The sequence below is a fragment of the Durio zibethinus genome, chromosome 2, assembly GCF_047325235.1.
Source record: "Durio zibethinus cultivar Kanyao isolate XHJ-2024 chromosome 2, ASM4732523v1, whole genome shotgun sequence".
In the NCBI taxonomy this organism is placed as follows: domain Eukaryota; kingdom Viridiplantae; phylum Streptophyta; class Magnoliopsida; order Malvales; family Malvaceae; genus Durio; species Durio zibethinus.
In genome coordinates this window covers 7,513,711-7,528,832 of record NC_143163.1, presented here as the reverse complement: position 1 = coordinate 7,528,832, position 15,122 = coordinate 7,513,711, and the positions used below count along the sequence as shown (strand labels likewise).

Sequence of the window (15,122 nt, the reverse complement as noted above, 5' to 3'; positions counted from 1 at the left end):
CAAACAGCCTTTTTGGGTTTTCAATTGGAGTATTCTTTTTCTCTCTTTTTTCTTTATTAATTTTTTTACTTTTCATTTTTTTCATATTTTATTTCATCTATTATTGATATCTCTCATACATCAATCTCTAAAACACGAGAATATATCATGATTCCATTGCTCTATTACAAGCATGCATTAGCTTAATATATGATCATTCAATTTGAGCATTCACATTTGATTAAAATGGACTTTTAAGGGTTGTAATGTAAGTTATGGTAAGGGGTTATGAAAGAAATGGATAAAATAGACTCAAAACACTTTGTCCCATTCCACATCATTTCACTACTTTTCTTTTTTCTTTTTTAGTTCATCTTATTTCTCACAGAAAGATTCTTATTACTTTGCCCCAAATCATTTATGACATTATTTTTTTTTTATAAAAGTGGTTCTTCTTTATTTTTTTATTTTTTTACTCTTTATCTTTAAAACTTTTATAATCTTTTGCTCCTTTCTTTTTTTTCAAATAGGTTTCTTTCCTAAACTTTTCCCTCCAATGTTGAGGGTGATCATTGGTTGAGGTTCTTTAAAAAAATAAATTATAATAGGCACAAAAGGGGTAGTAAAAGATAATTTCATTTTTGTAAATAGTAAAAGAAACATGTACAAATGCAAAAATTCATTTCCAATTAGACTAAGTGCAATCCTAAAGTGAGCAAAAACTAACCCCCAATCAAATGAAATGATGTACAAACAAGAATATTTACATGGATGAAAAGATGTATGTACAATTAGATGCATACCAAGCAATGGTTCATTTCCAATTATGTATAAAAGTACAAAGAGCAAGAATTGCCCTAAACAAATGAAATAATGTACATACAAAGATACTTTTAGGAAAAAAAATGTGCAAACACATGTATCCATTAGCTAATGAAAATAAAAAATTCATATTCAAAATTATATACAAAATCAAAGAGATCATATGGAATAATGTAATAATGAAAAACAAGATTCACTAAGAAAAGGTAGAGTTGCCCCTTGATTGACATTTACATTCACATCTTGTCCATATAGATGGACAGGTGAAATAATACTTGTACAAAAGTGTTAATATGTAATAAATGTATGTATCTAATGAAACAATATCATGTGATACAAAAAAAAAAAAAAATCCAACTCAAAATCTCACTTTTTTTTGTAAAGTAAAAAAAAAAACTCCTTGAAGAAAACTTTTTTTTTAATATTTTTACAAATTTAAATTAGAAAAATTATCTCAACAAAATATCAACAAATACAATATCAATACAAAGGCATGTCTTACATAAAGAATTGACATGGCTTTACCTTATGGTTGAGTTCTCTAAGTTTACTATATGCTTAGTTATGATGTTTCACAATCTAAAACGTTACCAAATTGTTTCTTACTATCATCCATGATATACTAATAAGGTAGTCCACTCATAGGCTACAAACAGAAGTAATTCAATTTGAGCAAAAGTATTTCATTAGCTCATGCGAAGGCATAAACCTCACAAAAATGTAAGTATTATACTCTCTCCTAGAAGGATGAAACTCGAGTATAAAGCTCATATCATGCATATACAAATAGTGTGTGCAAAAATTTGGGCTTACCAAAAATTTTTCTAATGGGTTAGATAATTTTAAAAGTCAAAGATAGGCATTTGGACACTTGAGGCTTGTTTGACAAATAGATTTAATTTTTTAAATTATTATTATTATTATTATTATTATTATTATTATTATTATTATTTATTTCAAAATATTACTAATTTTGAATAAATATGTTTGAACAGTGAAAAACATGATGGTATGAATAAACATATCTAAACAAAAAAGCATGACTGTTTAAATAAAGTTTATTTAAACAATAAAACATGACTATACAAAATGTCATGACTTTTTGAATTGGCTTGATTGGTAACTGTTTATTTATTATAAATAGATCTTTCTACCTGACCAATTTTACTACTTTTGATTTAGAGAGTTTTAAGGCTTTATTGTATCCTATAGGCATAATTACTTTTAAAATAGTGTTATTTACGCCTCAAAGTCATATTTTCTTCTTTCTTACTATTTTTGTTTTTCATAATTTTACTAACAATTTAAAGGCAATTATGGATACTACATCTACTGTTGTCCCAACTGCTGCTATGGATTTGGAATCAAGTATGAAGGTTCACTTTCAAAATCAAGATGTAATCAGACTCGATCTTTTTAATGGATCAAACTACACTAGGTGAAAAGACAAAATGGTTTTCTTGTTGACTGCATTGAAAATGTTTTACGTACTTTATCTAAATTTGGAACCAATTCCAAAACCAACTATTGAAGATTCTAATGCTATTAAGGCAACCAGAAGCAAATGTGAAGAAAATGAGCTAGTCTGTCATGGTTATATTTTAAATTCATTATCTGACCGTTTATATGACCTATACAAAAATATGAAAACACTAAAAGAGATATGGACTACTCTTGAACACAAATACATGAAAGAAAAGAAAGGTACGAATAAGTTTTTGGCTTTAAAATACTTTGAATTTTCAATAACTGATAATAAACCAATCATGGACCAAGTGCACGAGTTACAAATTCTGGTTTCTAAGTTAAGTGAGCTAGAAATTAAGGTTCCTGATTCACTTTAAGTTAGAGTTATTTTGTTAAAACTCCATCATTCTTAGAATGGATATAAGAAGAAAGTTCTGCATTCAATAGATACTTTCACTATTGAAGAATTTCAGACTCACATATAGATTGAAGTGAAAAATCATGCAAGAGATGCACTCTTTTTTGGAGGTTCCAATATGAATCATGTGAGTAGACAAAATTCTGAAAAAACTTACAAGTCTTTTGATAAATTTCAAAACAATTTTAAAGTCAAGAAGAATTTATTTAAGAAATCCAAATTTAACAAGAATAAAATGTGTTTCCACTGTGAAAAAAAAGGACATTTGATTAAAGATTACAAATTTAAAAATACTAAAATTAAGATTGGTTCTAGTTCTGAAAGTAAGGCAAATCTGGTTAAGTAAGAAATTAATGAACTTGTTGCAATGGTGCTGACATACAAATTAGAATGATCATCAAAGTTCATATAGCTATTGCAAATAAGTCATCTAACTGGTGGCTAGATTTTAGTGCAATAATTCATGTTTGCAACAACAAAGAGCAGTTCAAGACTCATGAAGAATGTAAGAGACCAGAAAACATCCTTATGAAAAATCATGTTCTTGCCAAAGTGATTGGAAAAAGAACAGTTGAATTGAAATTCACCTAAAGACAGAAACTAACTTAAAGGTTTTCATGTTCCTGAGATTGAAAAAAACCTTGTATCTGTAAATCTATTATGTAAGAAAGGCTTTAAGATTGTACTAGAGTCTGATAAAGTTATAGTCTCCAAAAATGGTGTATTCATTGGAAAAGGATATTCCAATGATGGTATGTTTAAACTAAGCATTGATGAAATAAATAATGTTTCTACTTATATTGTTGAGCATTCTTCTTCTTTATGGCATGCTAGATTAGGACATTTAAATTACCAATATATGAATCATATGACTAAGCATGGTTATATAACATACCAAAAAAATTATGACATTAAATGTGAAATCTGTGTCAAAGCAAAAATGACTAAGAAACATTTTCCTAAAGTTGAAAGAAATGCAAAATTATTAAAACTCGTATATTCTAATATTTATGAGTTAAATGGTTCATTAACAAGGGGAGAAAAAAGGTATTTTATAATATTTATAGATGATAGTTCTCGCTATACTTTTATGTATCTAATGAGAACAAAAGATAAAGCTTTTGATAAATTCAAAGAATATAAATTAGTTATTGAAAATCAAAAAGAAAAAAAAAATTTTTAATTCTTCGAGCTGATAGGGGTGGAAAATATTTTTCAGATTCATTTTCTCTTTTCTGTGAAGATAATGGAATTATTTATCAAAAGTAGCCCCTTATACACCCCAACAAAATGGTTTAGCCGAAAGGAAAAATAAAACCTTGGTAGACATGGTAAATAATATGCTATTAAATGCTAAATTACCTCTAAATCTTTGGGAGAAGCACTTTTAACAGCATGCCATAATAGAATTCTTTCAAAGAAATTCTTAAAGACACCATATGAACTTTAGAATCATGGTAGAAAACCAAATTTGAATTATTTTAAAGTGTGGGGGTGCATTGCCTTTTATAAAATACCTCATCCTCATAAATCAAAATTAGGACCTAGAGGTATTAAATGTATTTTTGTTAGTTATGCACAGAATTCAAAAGCATATAAACTTCTTAATTTAAATACTAATGTTATTGTTGAATCTATTCATGTAAAATTTTTTGAAAATAAGTTTATATGTGATACTGAAATTGATATGGAAAAACAAATTGAAATGATTCCTACGACTGGAAATAAAAGAAAAGAAAGTAATAATTCTATTGAAATTAGAATGAGCAAAAGAACTAGAAAAGAAAATCTTTTGTCTTCTGATTGTGTTTCTCCAAATTCTATAATATTCTTAGTAGAAGGAAATAGAGCCAAAGTGCTTAAAAAAACACCAATTCTACTAAACGTAAATAATGACCCTAAAACATTTAATGAAACTATGACTTCAAGAGATGTTGTTTTTTTGGAAAAAAGCTATTAATGATGAAATGGACTCAATTATGTCCAATAATACATGGGTCTTGATAAATTTACCTCCGGGTTCTAAACCTATAGGATATAAATGGGTGGTTAAAAAGAAATATAATACAGATGATTCCGTACAAACCTTTAAAGCAAGATTAGTTGCAAAAGGTTTTAAACAAAAGGAAGGCATAGATTATTTTGATACATATGCTCTAGTAGCTAGAATAGCATCCATTAGAATTCTTATAGCTTTGGCTTCCATTTATAAATTACATGTGCATCAAATGGATCTTAAGAAAACCTTTTTAAATATTGACTTAAAGGAAGAAGTATACATGGAACAACTAGAAGGTTTTATTCTTTCAAGTAATCAGAATAAAGTTTGTAAACTAATTAAGTCACTTTTATGAGCTAAAGCAAGCTCCTAAACAATGGCATGAAAAGTTTGATTCAATCATTGTAGCCAATGGTTTTAAACATAATGGAGCAGATAAGTGCATTTACTTAAAATTTACTAAAGATTATGGAATTATAATATGTCTCTATGTGGATGATATGCTAATTTTTAGTACTAATATGATTGGCATAAATGAAACCAAAAGGTATCTAATTTTTAATTTTAAAATGAAAGATTTAAATGAAGTTGATACCATTTTGAGAATTAAAGTTAAAAGATATAATAAGGGTTTCATATTTAATCAAAGTCATTATATTGAGAAACTGCTTAATAAGTTTTGGTATCTCAATATAAAAGAAGCCAATACTCCATATGATACAAGTATAAAATTAACAAAAAATCAAGGTTATATAATTGCACAACTTGAATATGCTAGTGCTATTGGAAGTATTATGTATGCTATGCATTGTACTAGGCCAGATATAGCTTTCGTTATTTGCAAGTTATCAAGATATACAAGTAAGCCTAGTATAAGTCATTAGAAAGCCATAGGAAGGTTCGAGGTTATCTTAAAAGAACTAAAGATTTTGGCTTATTTTATTCTTGAGATCCAGCTATTTTGGAAGGATATTCATATGCAAGTTGGATCACTAGTATAAGCGACAATAGATCTACTTCATGATGGATGTTTACCCTTAGAGGTGGTGCAATTAGTTGGGCATCTAAGAAACAAACTTGCATTTCACATTTGACTATGAAATCTGAATTCATAGTTTTAGCTGCAGCAGGCAAGGAAGCTGAATGGCTAAAAAATTTATTAATGGATATAAAGTTATGGCCACAACCAGTGACAGCCATTTTCTTGTACTGTGATAGTGAAGCTACTATATCTATAGCTTATAGTGAAATTTATAATGAAAAATCTAAACATATTAGTCTAAGACATGATTATATCAGAGAATTGACAAAAAAAATAGGGTAATTACCATCACATATGTTAAATTTACTAACAACTTAACAGATCCTCTTACCAAGGCGCTACTTAGAAATTTGGTAAGAAGCACCACAAGTGGAATGGGTTTAAAATTCCTTTTAAACACCAATAATGGGAACCTAATTTTGAATTAGTAACCTTTAATTGCAAAGTTTAATAGGTAACAAGAAGTTATTGTTATGTGTCTATAAACACTAGTCAACCCATTCCAAATATTTAGAATACTTGTGTAAGCCATTGCGTAAATGGAGGATGAGATTGAACTCTTATTGGAATTTATAATTAAATGTCTATAGCAATGGGACATAAATAAGGAACTCCATTTATATAAACATAGAAGTGGTGCCATTTCAACAAGAAAATTGAAAACTTTCTTGTAAATGTTTATGAATAAGGATAAGCACATGGCCATAATAGTGCTAAAGCGGTTATAAACCTCTGACAGAATATTAAATAAGTATTATATGTGTTATATCTTCAATTTTAACACTAGAAGTTGAGGTTTAATCTACGGACACCATCAACTTTATTAGAATTCTAAGGTATATACGCTAATTGAAGGTTTAAATCAAACGATACCTTCTTGTATTCATAATATTTATTTGTGTGAAAGGTTAAAGATTAAGCACAAAATTCCAAACTAGTAGGGGATTATTGCTAGTTTAGAATGTAGTGAATCCCACATTAAGTAGAAAGATCACTTATATATGATTTAAAAGAAATCACTTATGTTATTTAAGTAATTGAGCTAAGTGTTGGAGTGAGTCAAGTCATTTGGGCTTACTAGGAGTTTTCCTAGTGAATCAGACAATTTTAAAAGTCAAAGGTGGGTACTTAGGCACTAGGGCACTTGGGTTTGTTTGACAAATAGATTTAATTTTTTAAATCTTTTTTTATTGTTATTATTATTATTGTTGTTGTTGTTATTATTATTATTATTATTTATTTATTTCAGAATATTATTGATTCTAAATAAATATGTTTGAACAGTGAAAAATATGATGGTATGAATAAACATATCTAAATAGAAAAACATGATTTTTTAAATAAAGTTTATTTAAATAATAAAATATAACTATACAAAATATCATGACTTTTTTAATTGGTTCGATTGGTGAGTGTTCATTTATTATAAATAAATTTTTTTGCTTGACCAATTTCACTACTTCTGATTTAGAGAGTTTAAGACTCTGTTGTATCCTATATGCATAATTGTCTTTAAGACGGTGTTATTCACGCCTCAAAACTATATATTCTTCTTTCTTACTATTTCTGTTTTTCTTAATTTTACTAACCGTTCCATTAAACTCATTAACTTCACTAATGGACTCAACGTTATTCCACCGTATCCGTCCAATTGTTTCATAACATTTCCTTCTTGGTCATATTTGATCCCAATAGGATCAGGGGCATCGTTTGAATGCTCCATAATCTTTCAGTGTTAACAGCCACCCAAAATTCCCCATTTTCATTCCTTTTTATATTATCAGGAACTCCAGGCAGTTGGGCAAACACTTCTGGCACATAAGTATTTGCTTCAGCATCAACCTTGAACTTCAAAATTCTCCTTCTAATGGATTCTGCAAGTAAAAGGAAGGAAATGTCTTTGTTTAGAGCAACCCCGTTAGGAAACATGAGTCTTTTGTGTGGTACAAACACCTTTTTAGTGGAAAAATCATATTTAAGCAATCTTTCACTTCTATCATTGATTGATCTTATTAAGAAATCAGCATATCTACATAATCATAAAAATAATTAGTTTCTTTTTTTATTATTTGAAATTAATTGTAATCGATTTTAAAATAACTCTTATATAAATCTCAATATTTTTGTCCAAACAATTTATCTCAGCAAATGCAATTAAAACAAATTGATCTAAAAATATCAACATAAATCTTATTTACAAATCTATAATAAAAAAAAATTTGAAAATAAATAAAAGTGGTAGTCTGAGTACTATTGCTTCAATTAAGACAAAAAAAAAGGGAATTTTTTTTTTTTCATCAATATAATTTATAAAAAAAAAAAATTAAGGGACGAAACTGATAAATAAGGGAGCAAAAGAGAGGCACCTTCCTTGGTAGATAAGACCACTATCTGTAAAATAGACAATTCCGGTATTGGTATCAATGTCTAAACCATTTGTAAATCTAAACGGGATTCCTTCAGCTGAAGTAGCAAGTGTTTGAGCCACGCCGCCGTTGGGTCCGACCAATAGGAGACCGAAGTAAGCATCTGCAATGTAGAGGTCACATGTTGCTTTGTTGAATTTCAGACCCAATGGCCTTCCACACACTGGTTCAAGGTTGGGATTTGTTGACCATCGCACAGTTTCCTCTTCCTAATATCCAACAAAGAAACCAACAATAAATCAAAAGGTATTTGCCTCTTTGGTTATTATAATTTCTTTATTTGATCGAAAGGTTGTGGATGAAGAAATTGATCAATATTTTAGCGGATTTAAATAAAACTTCACAAAAAAAGAAAATCACAAACTAACAATTAAAGAAATTAACTATATATACCTCATTGCTGAAGGTATGGCAAACTCTTTCCAACCAAGATTTGGTCCTTGCCATTTGAGTATTCTACCATCAGACACACCATCATATGGCCCTTCTCCTTTGCAATCAAAATCGATGCTTTTCGGGTCCGGTAACATTGGTGAGGTTGATTTGATGATAATTCTTTGGGATAACATCAACCTCATGATTAGGCGGCTGTTGCTGGGATTGTTGGATGTTAAGAGCGAGGAAAAACACAAGGAACAAAAGCTTGAATGACTGAGATTTCTTCATGGTTGAATTGGAAACAAAGCTAGCCATAGAGATATAAGAATTAACTTGTAAGGAAACTTATAATATCTAACAAAGGTGACAAAAACAGTACTGGAAAGTGAAGGAGGACGTGAAAATTGGATATATATTTATAGTTGTATCAGCTTGAGAGTAATAAAATCCAATTTCAACCCAAATCAAACTACTAACTATAGTGGGAATTGGATTGGATATAGAATTATTATTCAAGACCATAAAAATATCATAAAAAATTACATATACAAAAACAAATGCAAAGAATTTAAAATATATGGAGTTTTTTTTAAGAATAAAAATGGATGGAGTTGTAACTTGTAATTTGTATCCAATTATTCAACTAAAATTTTTATTCAAACTTAATTCCTTTTTCTTATTTGGGCATGTAATTGTAACTCATGTTTATATAAGATGTTTAATTTATTTAGTAGTATTTGTTTTATTAGAGAAACAAGCTTAGTTTGACTTGAACTATAATAAAGCAAATTGGAGCTTGCTATGGTCAAAACTAGACTTTATTGAATAATCTCTCAATCTGATTTCGCTTCTACATTTTTTAACCATATATATTCATATTGTTTAGCAAATAGAAAATATTGATTCTTTGTGATACATATTTGAATATTGTTAATGTGATAACACATCAAAAGCTAAAAACTATGATATTTATATGAAAGTATACTGTCATATGCATTAGGGTTTATTCGCATCCGAAAGTTTTCCAATTTTTTTGAGACAAAAGTCTTGAGTGCATGTTTGCAGTTGTTTGAACAAACAAAAGATCTAATCTTGTCCTAGAACAAAGATCGAAGACTAATTTCCTTTAGCATATAAAGTGAATGCCGATTAAATATTACTTAGGACCTATTTTTAAGTTTTAAATTTGTTTTGCATTCTTGTATAGCATAATAGTATAGATTATAGTATAAATAATATAGCAGTACAATACCACAAATTGCTCAATGCCATCACTTGAAAGCATTTTAAATTCTATATAAACGATAACAATGTATTGGTAACAAGGAAAACGATGAAGCACTCACCATAATTGTCAACAATGAATCAATTCACTACGATTGTTCTATAAATAAGAATGCTAATAAAATCCACTGCCTATATTTATGTGCTGCTACTAATCTTAAAACTGTTTTGACCTTCAAGTTCGAACTTTGAAGTTTGACATATTAAAACTTTAAACTCTTGATACGATATAAAGCAAAATCATAGTATTAGGTTTTCATTACTTGTACAAATTTAGATTGATTGATAAACATAGGAGTCTATAATGTCTGACGAATTGCAGACGCAGAAAATACGTCCAGAATCTAATTGGGAGGATTTTGCTTAGGGCTTTGGGTACATCTGATCCGATGCTTTGTTTAATGTTTCTTGCTCAACTTTCACAGTAGGTTCATCAATAGGCATCGGACTGACATCTACAGCCTGCATGAACCAGCATCAACACAACTTTTCTGAGCTGTGATATCATTTTTTGCACGTGGTTGTGTTCTACATATAATACAAGTGCAAGTGTGCTGGTGTTTCAAAACTTCACCTTTGTACTTACAGTTTCATCCGTCACAGTGTCAAATCCTCTGGCTTGCTCAGCAGTTCCTTTTTGGGCCTCCTGGGAGAACATAAACCAGAATGAAAATTTTCCATCAAAATACACTTTAAAAAAAAAGAATCACAAGATAAATGCCTTAAATCTCACAATCACAAAATCTGACTTATATAGCATAAAGCATACCAAATCTTTTGTCTCAGGTTCAACTGATTCTCTCTTTACCCTGCTTGGGATAGGCTTACTGAATGAATGTGATGAGTGGATGGCAAAGAAGAAAATAGAATGCAATCAGAAACAGTTGGGGGTATAAAACCAATAAAGTTTTTTTTTAAAAAAAAATAAAAGAAAGATAAATACCGCTCCTCGTCAACCTCCATGTCTGAATCTGGGTCCCATCTCTCATCTCCATCATCCCGATCTTCATCAGCCTGAATATTATAAATCAAAAAGCAACAAGTATAAGGAGCAAGTAGATATGAGGCTAATATGTAACTTCTAGTAAAATGTAGGAAATTTATCAATAGAATAAACAGCCAAAAAAGAGAATTTCTGCGCCAACAAGAAATATTGCACATAGTTGTTTTTTCTTGCCTCTCTTTAATTGTTTTATCAGAAATGAGCAAAATAACCCATCTTATGAAACAATTTAGTTATTTAAGCAGGCAGCTGTGAATGGCTAAAGTCATAAACAGCTTCTCATGTAAATGGATAACATAAATCAATATATATTTTAATTGCCTATTAGATTATTATTTAACAATCAAAGAACCTTAAAAGCAAGCTTTAAGCAGTAAAATGCAATGCCAAACATGATAGACACATAAAAAACACATTCAACTATGGAAAAGATTGAAAAAAGAGAGTGGAACATGTGGTAATTTCCAGTGATAGATGCCAGTTGCAAAAAGGAAGCTTGGATAAATTTAGCAAATAAACAAAGTAACTGCAGCACACACCTCAGGAAGCTCAGTGTCAGGTGGTCTTTCTTGAAATTGGACACTTGGTGCATGTTGAAGTTTTGAGAGGTTCTCAAGTAGCTTATTACGTATGTCTTCAAGTAACTGGCGTGAGTTCTTGTTTTCCATGTTACTAGGGGCAACATGAAGAGTATAATCTGGACCAAAATATTCATAATACTCATGTTGAGGCATCTTGTCATCAACCTCCATTCCAAGTGCAACTCCTGTCTGCTCAATTTGACATAGTTATTAACAAAGTAGTCCATCACAAGAAAATTACAACGTTCTTCCATGTTTCATAACACAACTATAAAATGGTCCAAGTAAGGGGGGGGGGGGGGGGGGCAACTTAAATGTTGTGTCATGAAATATACAACACAGAGGCATTACCAAAAAAGAATTAAGAAAAGAAGAGCATCCAGTTGCAGCAAATGCTAAAAGTTATTCTGAAGTGTGTAAATGACTTGAGAAGCAGAAAGGATTGACATTATTGAATTAATTTAACACAAAAGTCTTATATCTTCCAATGAAATTACTAGCTCTTGCTCTATCATCTTCAAATCCAAGAACTATAGAGCTTTTTATAGGGATTAAAGATGAACGAAAACAATTAGGCACTATGATTTGACATCTTCCAACTTAAACAACACAAAAAAGAGAAAAGAGGGAAGGGGGAAAAGGGGGATTTGGAGGGGGGGAGATAAAAGGTTTTTCTGAAAGTCACCTTTACTGTATATTAACATTAGATAATAATGGTCAAGCCAATCACTAAAACCAATCAGTATATATTAATCGATTGAAACTATAATGGGTCAGATACCTCATAGCACCAACAGCGAGCAACATTCCGAATGGTATAACCACCACCACCTAGTAGCAACAATGGAACATTGAATGATCTCATAAATTTAACACACTCTGCATGGCCCTTGATTGAAAGATTGAAACATCCCAACCTATCTCCAGATAGGGAGTCAGCACCACACTGAAGGACCACTGCACCAGGCTTAAAAACTTCCATAACTTTACCAATAATTGGCTTAAACAAGTAATGGTAACTCTCATCATCGATCCCATCATCCAAAGGAACATTGAGGGAATAGTATTTCCCCTTTGCATATCCAATATCACGTATATCCCCTGTACCCGGAAAATAATCTCCAAATTTATGAAATGAAACAGTCATGACCCTATCAGTAGTATAAAATGCCTCCTCCACACCATCTCCATGGTGGATATCAATATCAACGTATAGAACACGCTGCAACAAAGATAAAGGAAAAGCATTATTAATGACAAACTATACTACATAAAGTGCAAAAAGCATAAATCTTTACACAGGAAATGTATCAATTGAAAAATAAAACCAGTCATTCAGGTCAAAAATATAAACATTTATTTTTATCATTTCATGCCTGGTATAACAACCGTTTATTATTTCATGCCCACAATAACAACCATCTTCACTGGTTGTCAGTTGTCAAAGACACATCAAATTTGCATTCAATACAATATTGTAAGACAAATTGCAAACAAGCCATATCACATATCATATTGGACTGGATAAGATCGATACGGGTAGAAAATAATTAGATATTGCCCTTGCAGCATGAGGAGAAAAGCCGGATAGAAAGCTAATAAGAAATTTAAGGTATCAAAACATACCTGATGCTGCTTAAGAAGTTCCAATATTGCAAGGACAATATCATTGACATAGCAAAACCCTGAAGCCTCACACTTCTTTGCATGATGCAGGCCACCAGCCCAATTAATGGCAATGTCAAGACCATGATTTAATTTGACAGCACCGCCTACAGAGCCACCAGCATATGTTTGACAGAAGGAGTAAAGGCCGTCAAAGACAGGACAATCTTCACCAACATTAAAGCGCTTGAGCTGCCTGAGCTGATCTTGCTGCGTTTCAGGGGTTATGCTGCGGAGAAAGTTCACATAGTCATCAGCATGGAAGCGGCAAAGATCCCTATCTCTGGCAGGGAAGGGCTTGTGCACTTGCATATGCTGAAGCAGCCCATAGTGTGCTAGAAGGGCATGAGTCATTCGAATTCTGTGAGGCTTCATAGGGTGACCTTGCCCGTAATAGTAATTACCTACCTCCGGGTCATAGAAATAGGACACCTTCCTCTTCACTCCATCAGCTCCCGAAGGTAATGAATTCCCTCCAGTATCCATTAAATAATAAGCTTAGGATCTCGGTTTCCTCTTTTCTCTGCTTTCATGAATAATTCTAATTAGATTTACTTATAAAAGTAACAAATTACATTAAATTAACATCCCAAAGACATGGAATTGAAGAAGAACTAGGACCGATTTGCTCCATGGGAGATTCTAAATCATATTCACCTTTTCACGCATACAAACATGTGAAGGTCACACAGTAAGAACCCAAACATTTACGAGATTTACCGGGGGAAAAAAGCAACCCATTTATAAGATTTCCACCAATAAAAATTAAATTAATAATGAAGTAAAGAATAATAGAAAAAAGTTTGCTTCGCAATCACAATTAAACCAAATAAAGCTCACATATTTACCCAGAATAAAGCCAGAAATTTTGCCTATTACGAACAAACAAAAGCACATCTAGGAGGAAAAGCACAATGGGAAAACAATGACAGTTAAAAGAAAAAAGAAAAAAAGAAAGAAATAATCGACAGGCTTTGAAGATTAAACTTCGAATGAAAGAAATCAAACATTTTAAACAAAACCCAGAATAGAAACAATGGTATTTTACCTATAGAAGAAAGCGGAACAGGTTTTCCCCTTCTCTGCTTCCAGACAACGTTTGTAGCTGTTGAAACTAGAAAGTTTTATTCATTAAAAAAAAAAGTTTTTTGATAAGCGAATCAATCTGAAGAAGTAGGCAGATTTGACAAAGGCACAAAGAACGCAGTGTTTTTGAGTTTAGAAAGACTGCCTTTTATTTCATCCGGAACGGTTCAAAGTACAAAGGCCAAACCGGTTCGCAACTCAGAGACAAAAGAAGCTCGTAATGTAATTTCTAGAAAGTTGATGCGCTGCAATGGAAATATCAAGGATGATGATGCCTTTGGATTAAATATTTTATTTATTGTTTTTTCATTTTTGGTATTTTATAATAATGGTAGTATTTATTGTTACCATTAGGTGCACACGCGCGTGTTGTCATGGGTCAATTTTTTTTTATTTTATATTCCTATTCATTTTTTTTTTTTTTTGAAAATTTGGTTAATTAAAAAAATTTAACAAAAAGTCAAATACGATGGCACATAAATATTTTTATTTTCTCACAAAATTTACTTAATAAAAAATCAAAAAAAAGTGAAAAAAGACAAAATTTTAAAAATAATGAAAAACAATAAACAATCAATTTTTAAGAATGAAAAAATGCCACATAGACATCTCATTGAATTTAAAATATATTTTTATATACCCTGAAATGGATTAAGACAAAACATCATAAACAAGCTTCCACCTCGTTCTCATTTCCCTTAAAAAAATTTGCACTATCCTAATTCAATCCTAATTTAAAAGAATCAACCCTTATTGAATTGAGATTAATCACAATCCATTGTATATAAATTGGTTTAACATTTTTATCAATGAACATATTTGTTAAAAAATTTATCTAATTAAAAAAATTTTAAAAATACAAAAAAAAGGTTAAATAAAGTTGCTTGGGAGACATCTTTATTTACCTTAATTTTTTTTTCATGAAATTAAATTAATAAAAAAGTATAAAAATAAAAAAAATAAAAGAAAATT

The 15,122-nt window shown here is 30.4% G+C and overlaps 2 protein-coding genes across 2 annotated transcripts; both read right to left on the bottom strand.

Moving 5' to 3' along the window:
* Positions 1–7,235: 7,235 nt before the first annotated feature.
* LOC111308086 (protein STRICTOSIDINE SYNTHASE-LIKE 10-like) lies at positions 7,236–8,731 on the bottom strand. Its single transcript, XM_089749141.1, has 3 exons — positions 8,547–8,731; positions 8,094–8,362; positions 7,236–7,756 (listed from the first exon to the last, which is right to left on the bottom strand). The coding sequence occupies exons 1-3, from the start codon at positions 8,598–8,600 to the stop codon at positions 7,384–7,386; spliced, it is 696 nt and encodes a 231-aa protein (XP_089605267.1). The 5' UTR covers positions 8,601–8,731; the 3' UTR covers positions 7,236–7,383.
* A 1,200-nt stretch (positions 8,732–9,931) lies between these two features.
* LOC111309173 (histone deacetylase 19) lies at positions 9,932–14,272 on the bottom strand. Its single transcript, XM_022908109.2, has 8 exons — positions 14,113–14,272; positions 13,026–13,587; positions 12,181–12,621; positions 11,358–11,588; positions 10,759–10,829; positions 10,585–10,642; positions 10,402–10,461; positions 9,932–10,277 (listed from the first exon to the last, which is right to left on the bottom strand). Exons 2-8 carry the CDS (start codon positions 13,548–13,550, stop codon positions 10,179–10,181), a joined length of 1,485 nt encoding a protein of 494 aa, XP_022763844.1. The 5' UTR covers positions 13,551–13,587; positions 14,113–14,272; the 3' UTR covers positions 9,932–10,178.
* Positions 14,273–15,122: the final 850 nt, after the last annotated feature.

What these genes read in the sequence shown, in the direction of transcription:
- LOC111308086 (XM_089749141.1), bottom strand. Translation starts at nt 8,600, where the DNA reads ATGGCAAGGACCAAATCTTGGTTGGAAAGAGTTTGCCATACCTTCAGC. An exon ending in GCCATACCTTCAGCAATGAG is followed by an intron (nt 8,363 to 8,546) that starts GTATATATAGTT and finishes GTTGGATATTAG; the next exon opens with GAAGAGGAAACTGTGCGATG. An exon ending in GGTCTTATCTACCAAGGAAG is followed by an intron (nt 7,757 to 8,093) that starts GTGCCTCTCTTT and finishes ATGATTATGTAG; the next exon opens with ATATGCTGATTTCTTAATAA.
- LOC111309173 (XM_022908109.2), bottom strand. Translation starts at nt 13,550, where the DNA reads ATGGATACTGGAGGGAATTCATTACCTTCGGGAGCTGATGGAGTGAAG. An exon ending in AACTTCTTAAGCAGCATCAG is followed by an intron (nt 12,622 to 13,025) that starts GTATGTTTTGAT and finishes TCTTTGTTGCAG; the next exon opens with CGTGTTCTATACGTTGATAT. An exon ending in AACCTGAGACAAAAGATTTG is followed by an intron (nt 10,462 to 10,584) that starts GTATGCTTTATG and finishes ATGTTCTCCCAG; the next exon opens with GAGGCCCAAAAAGGAACTGC.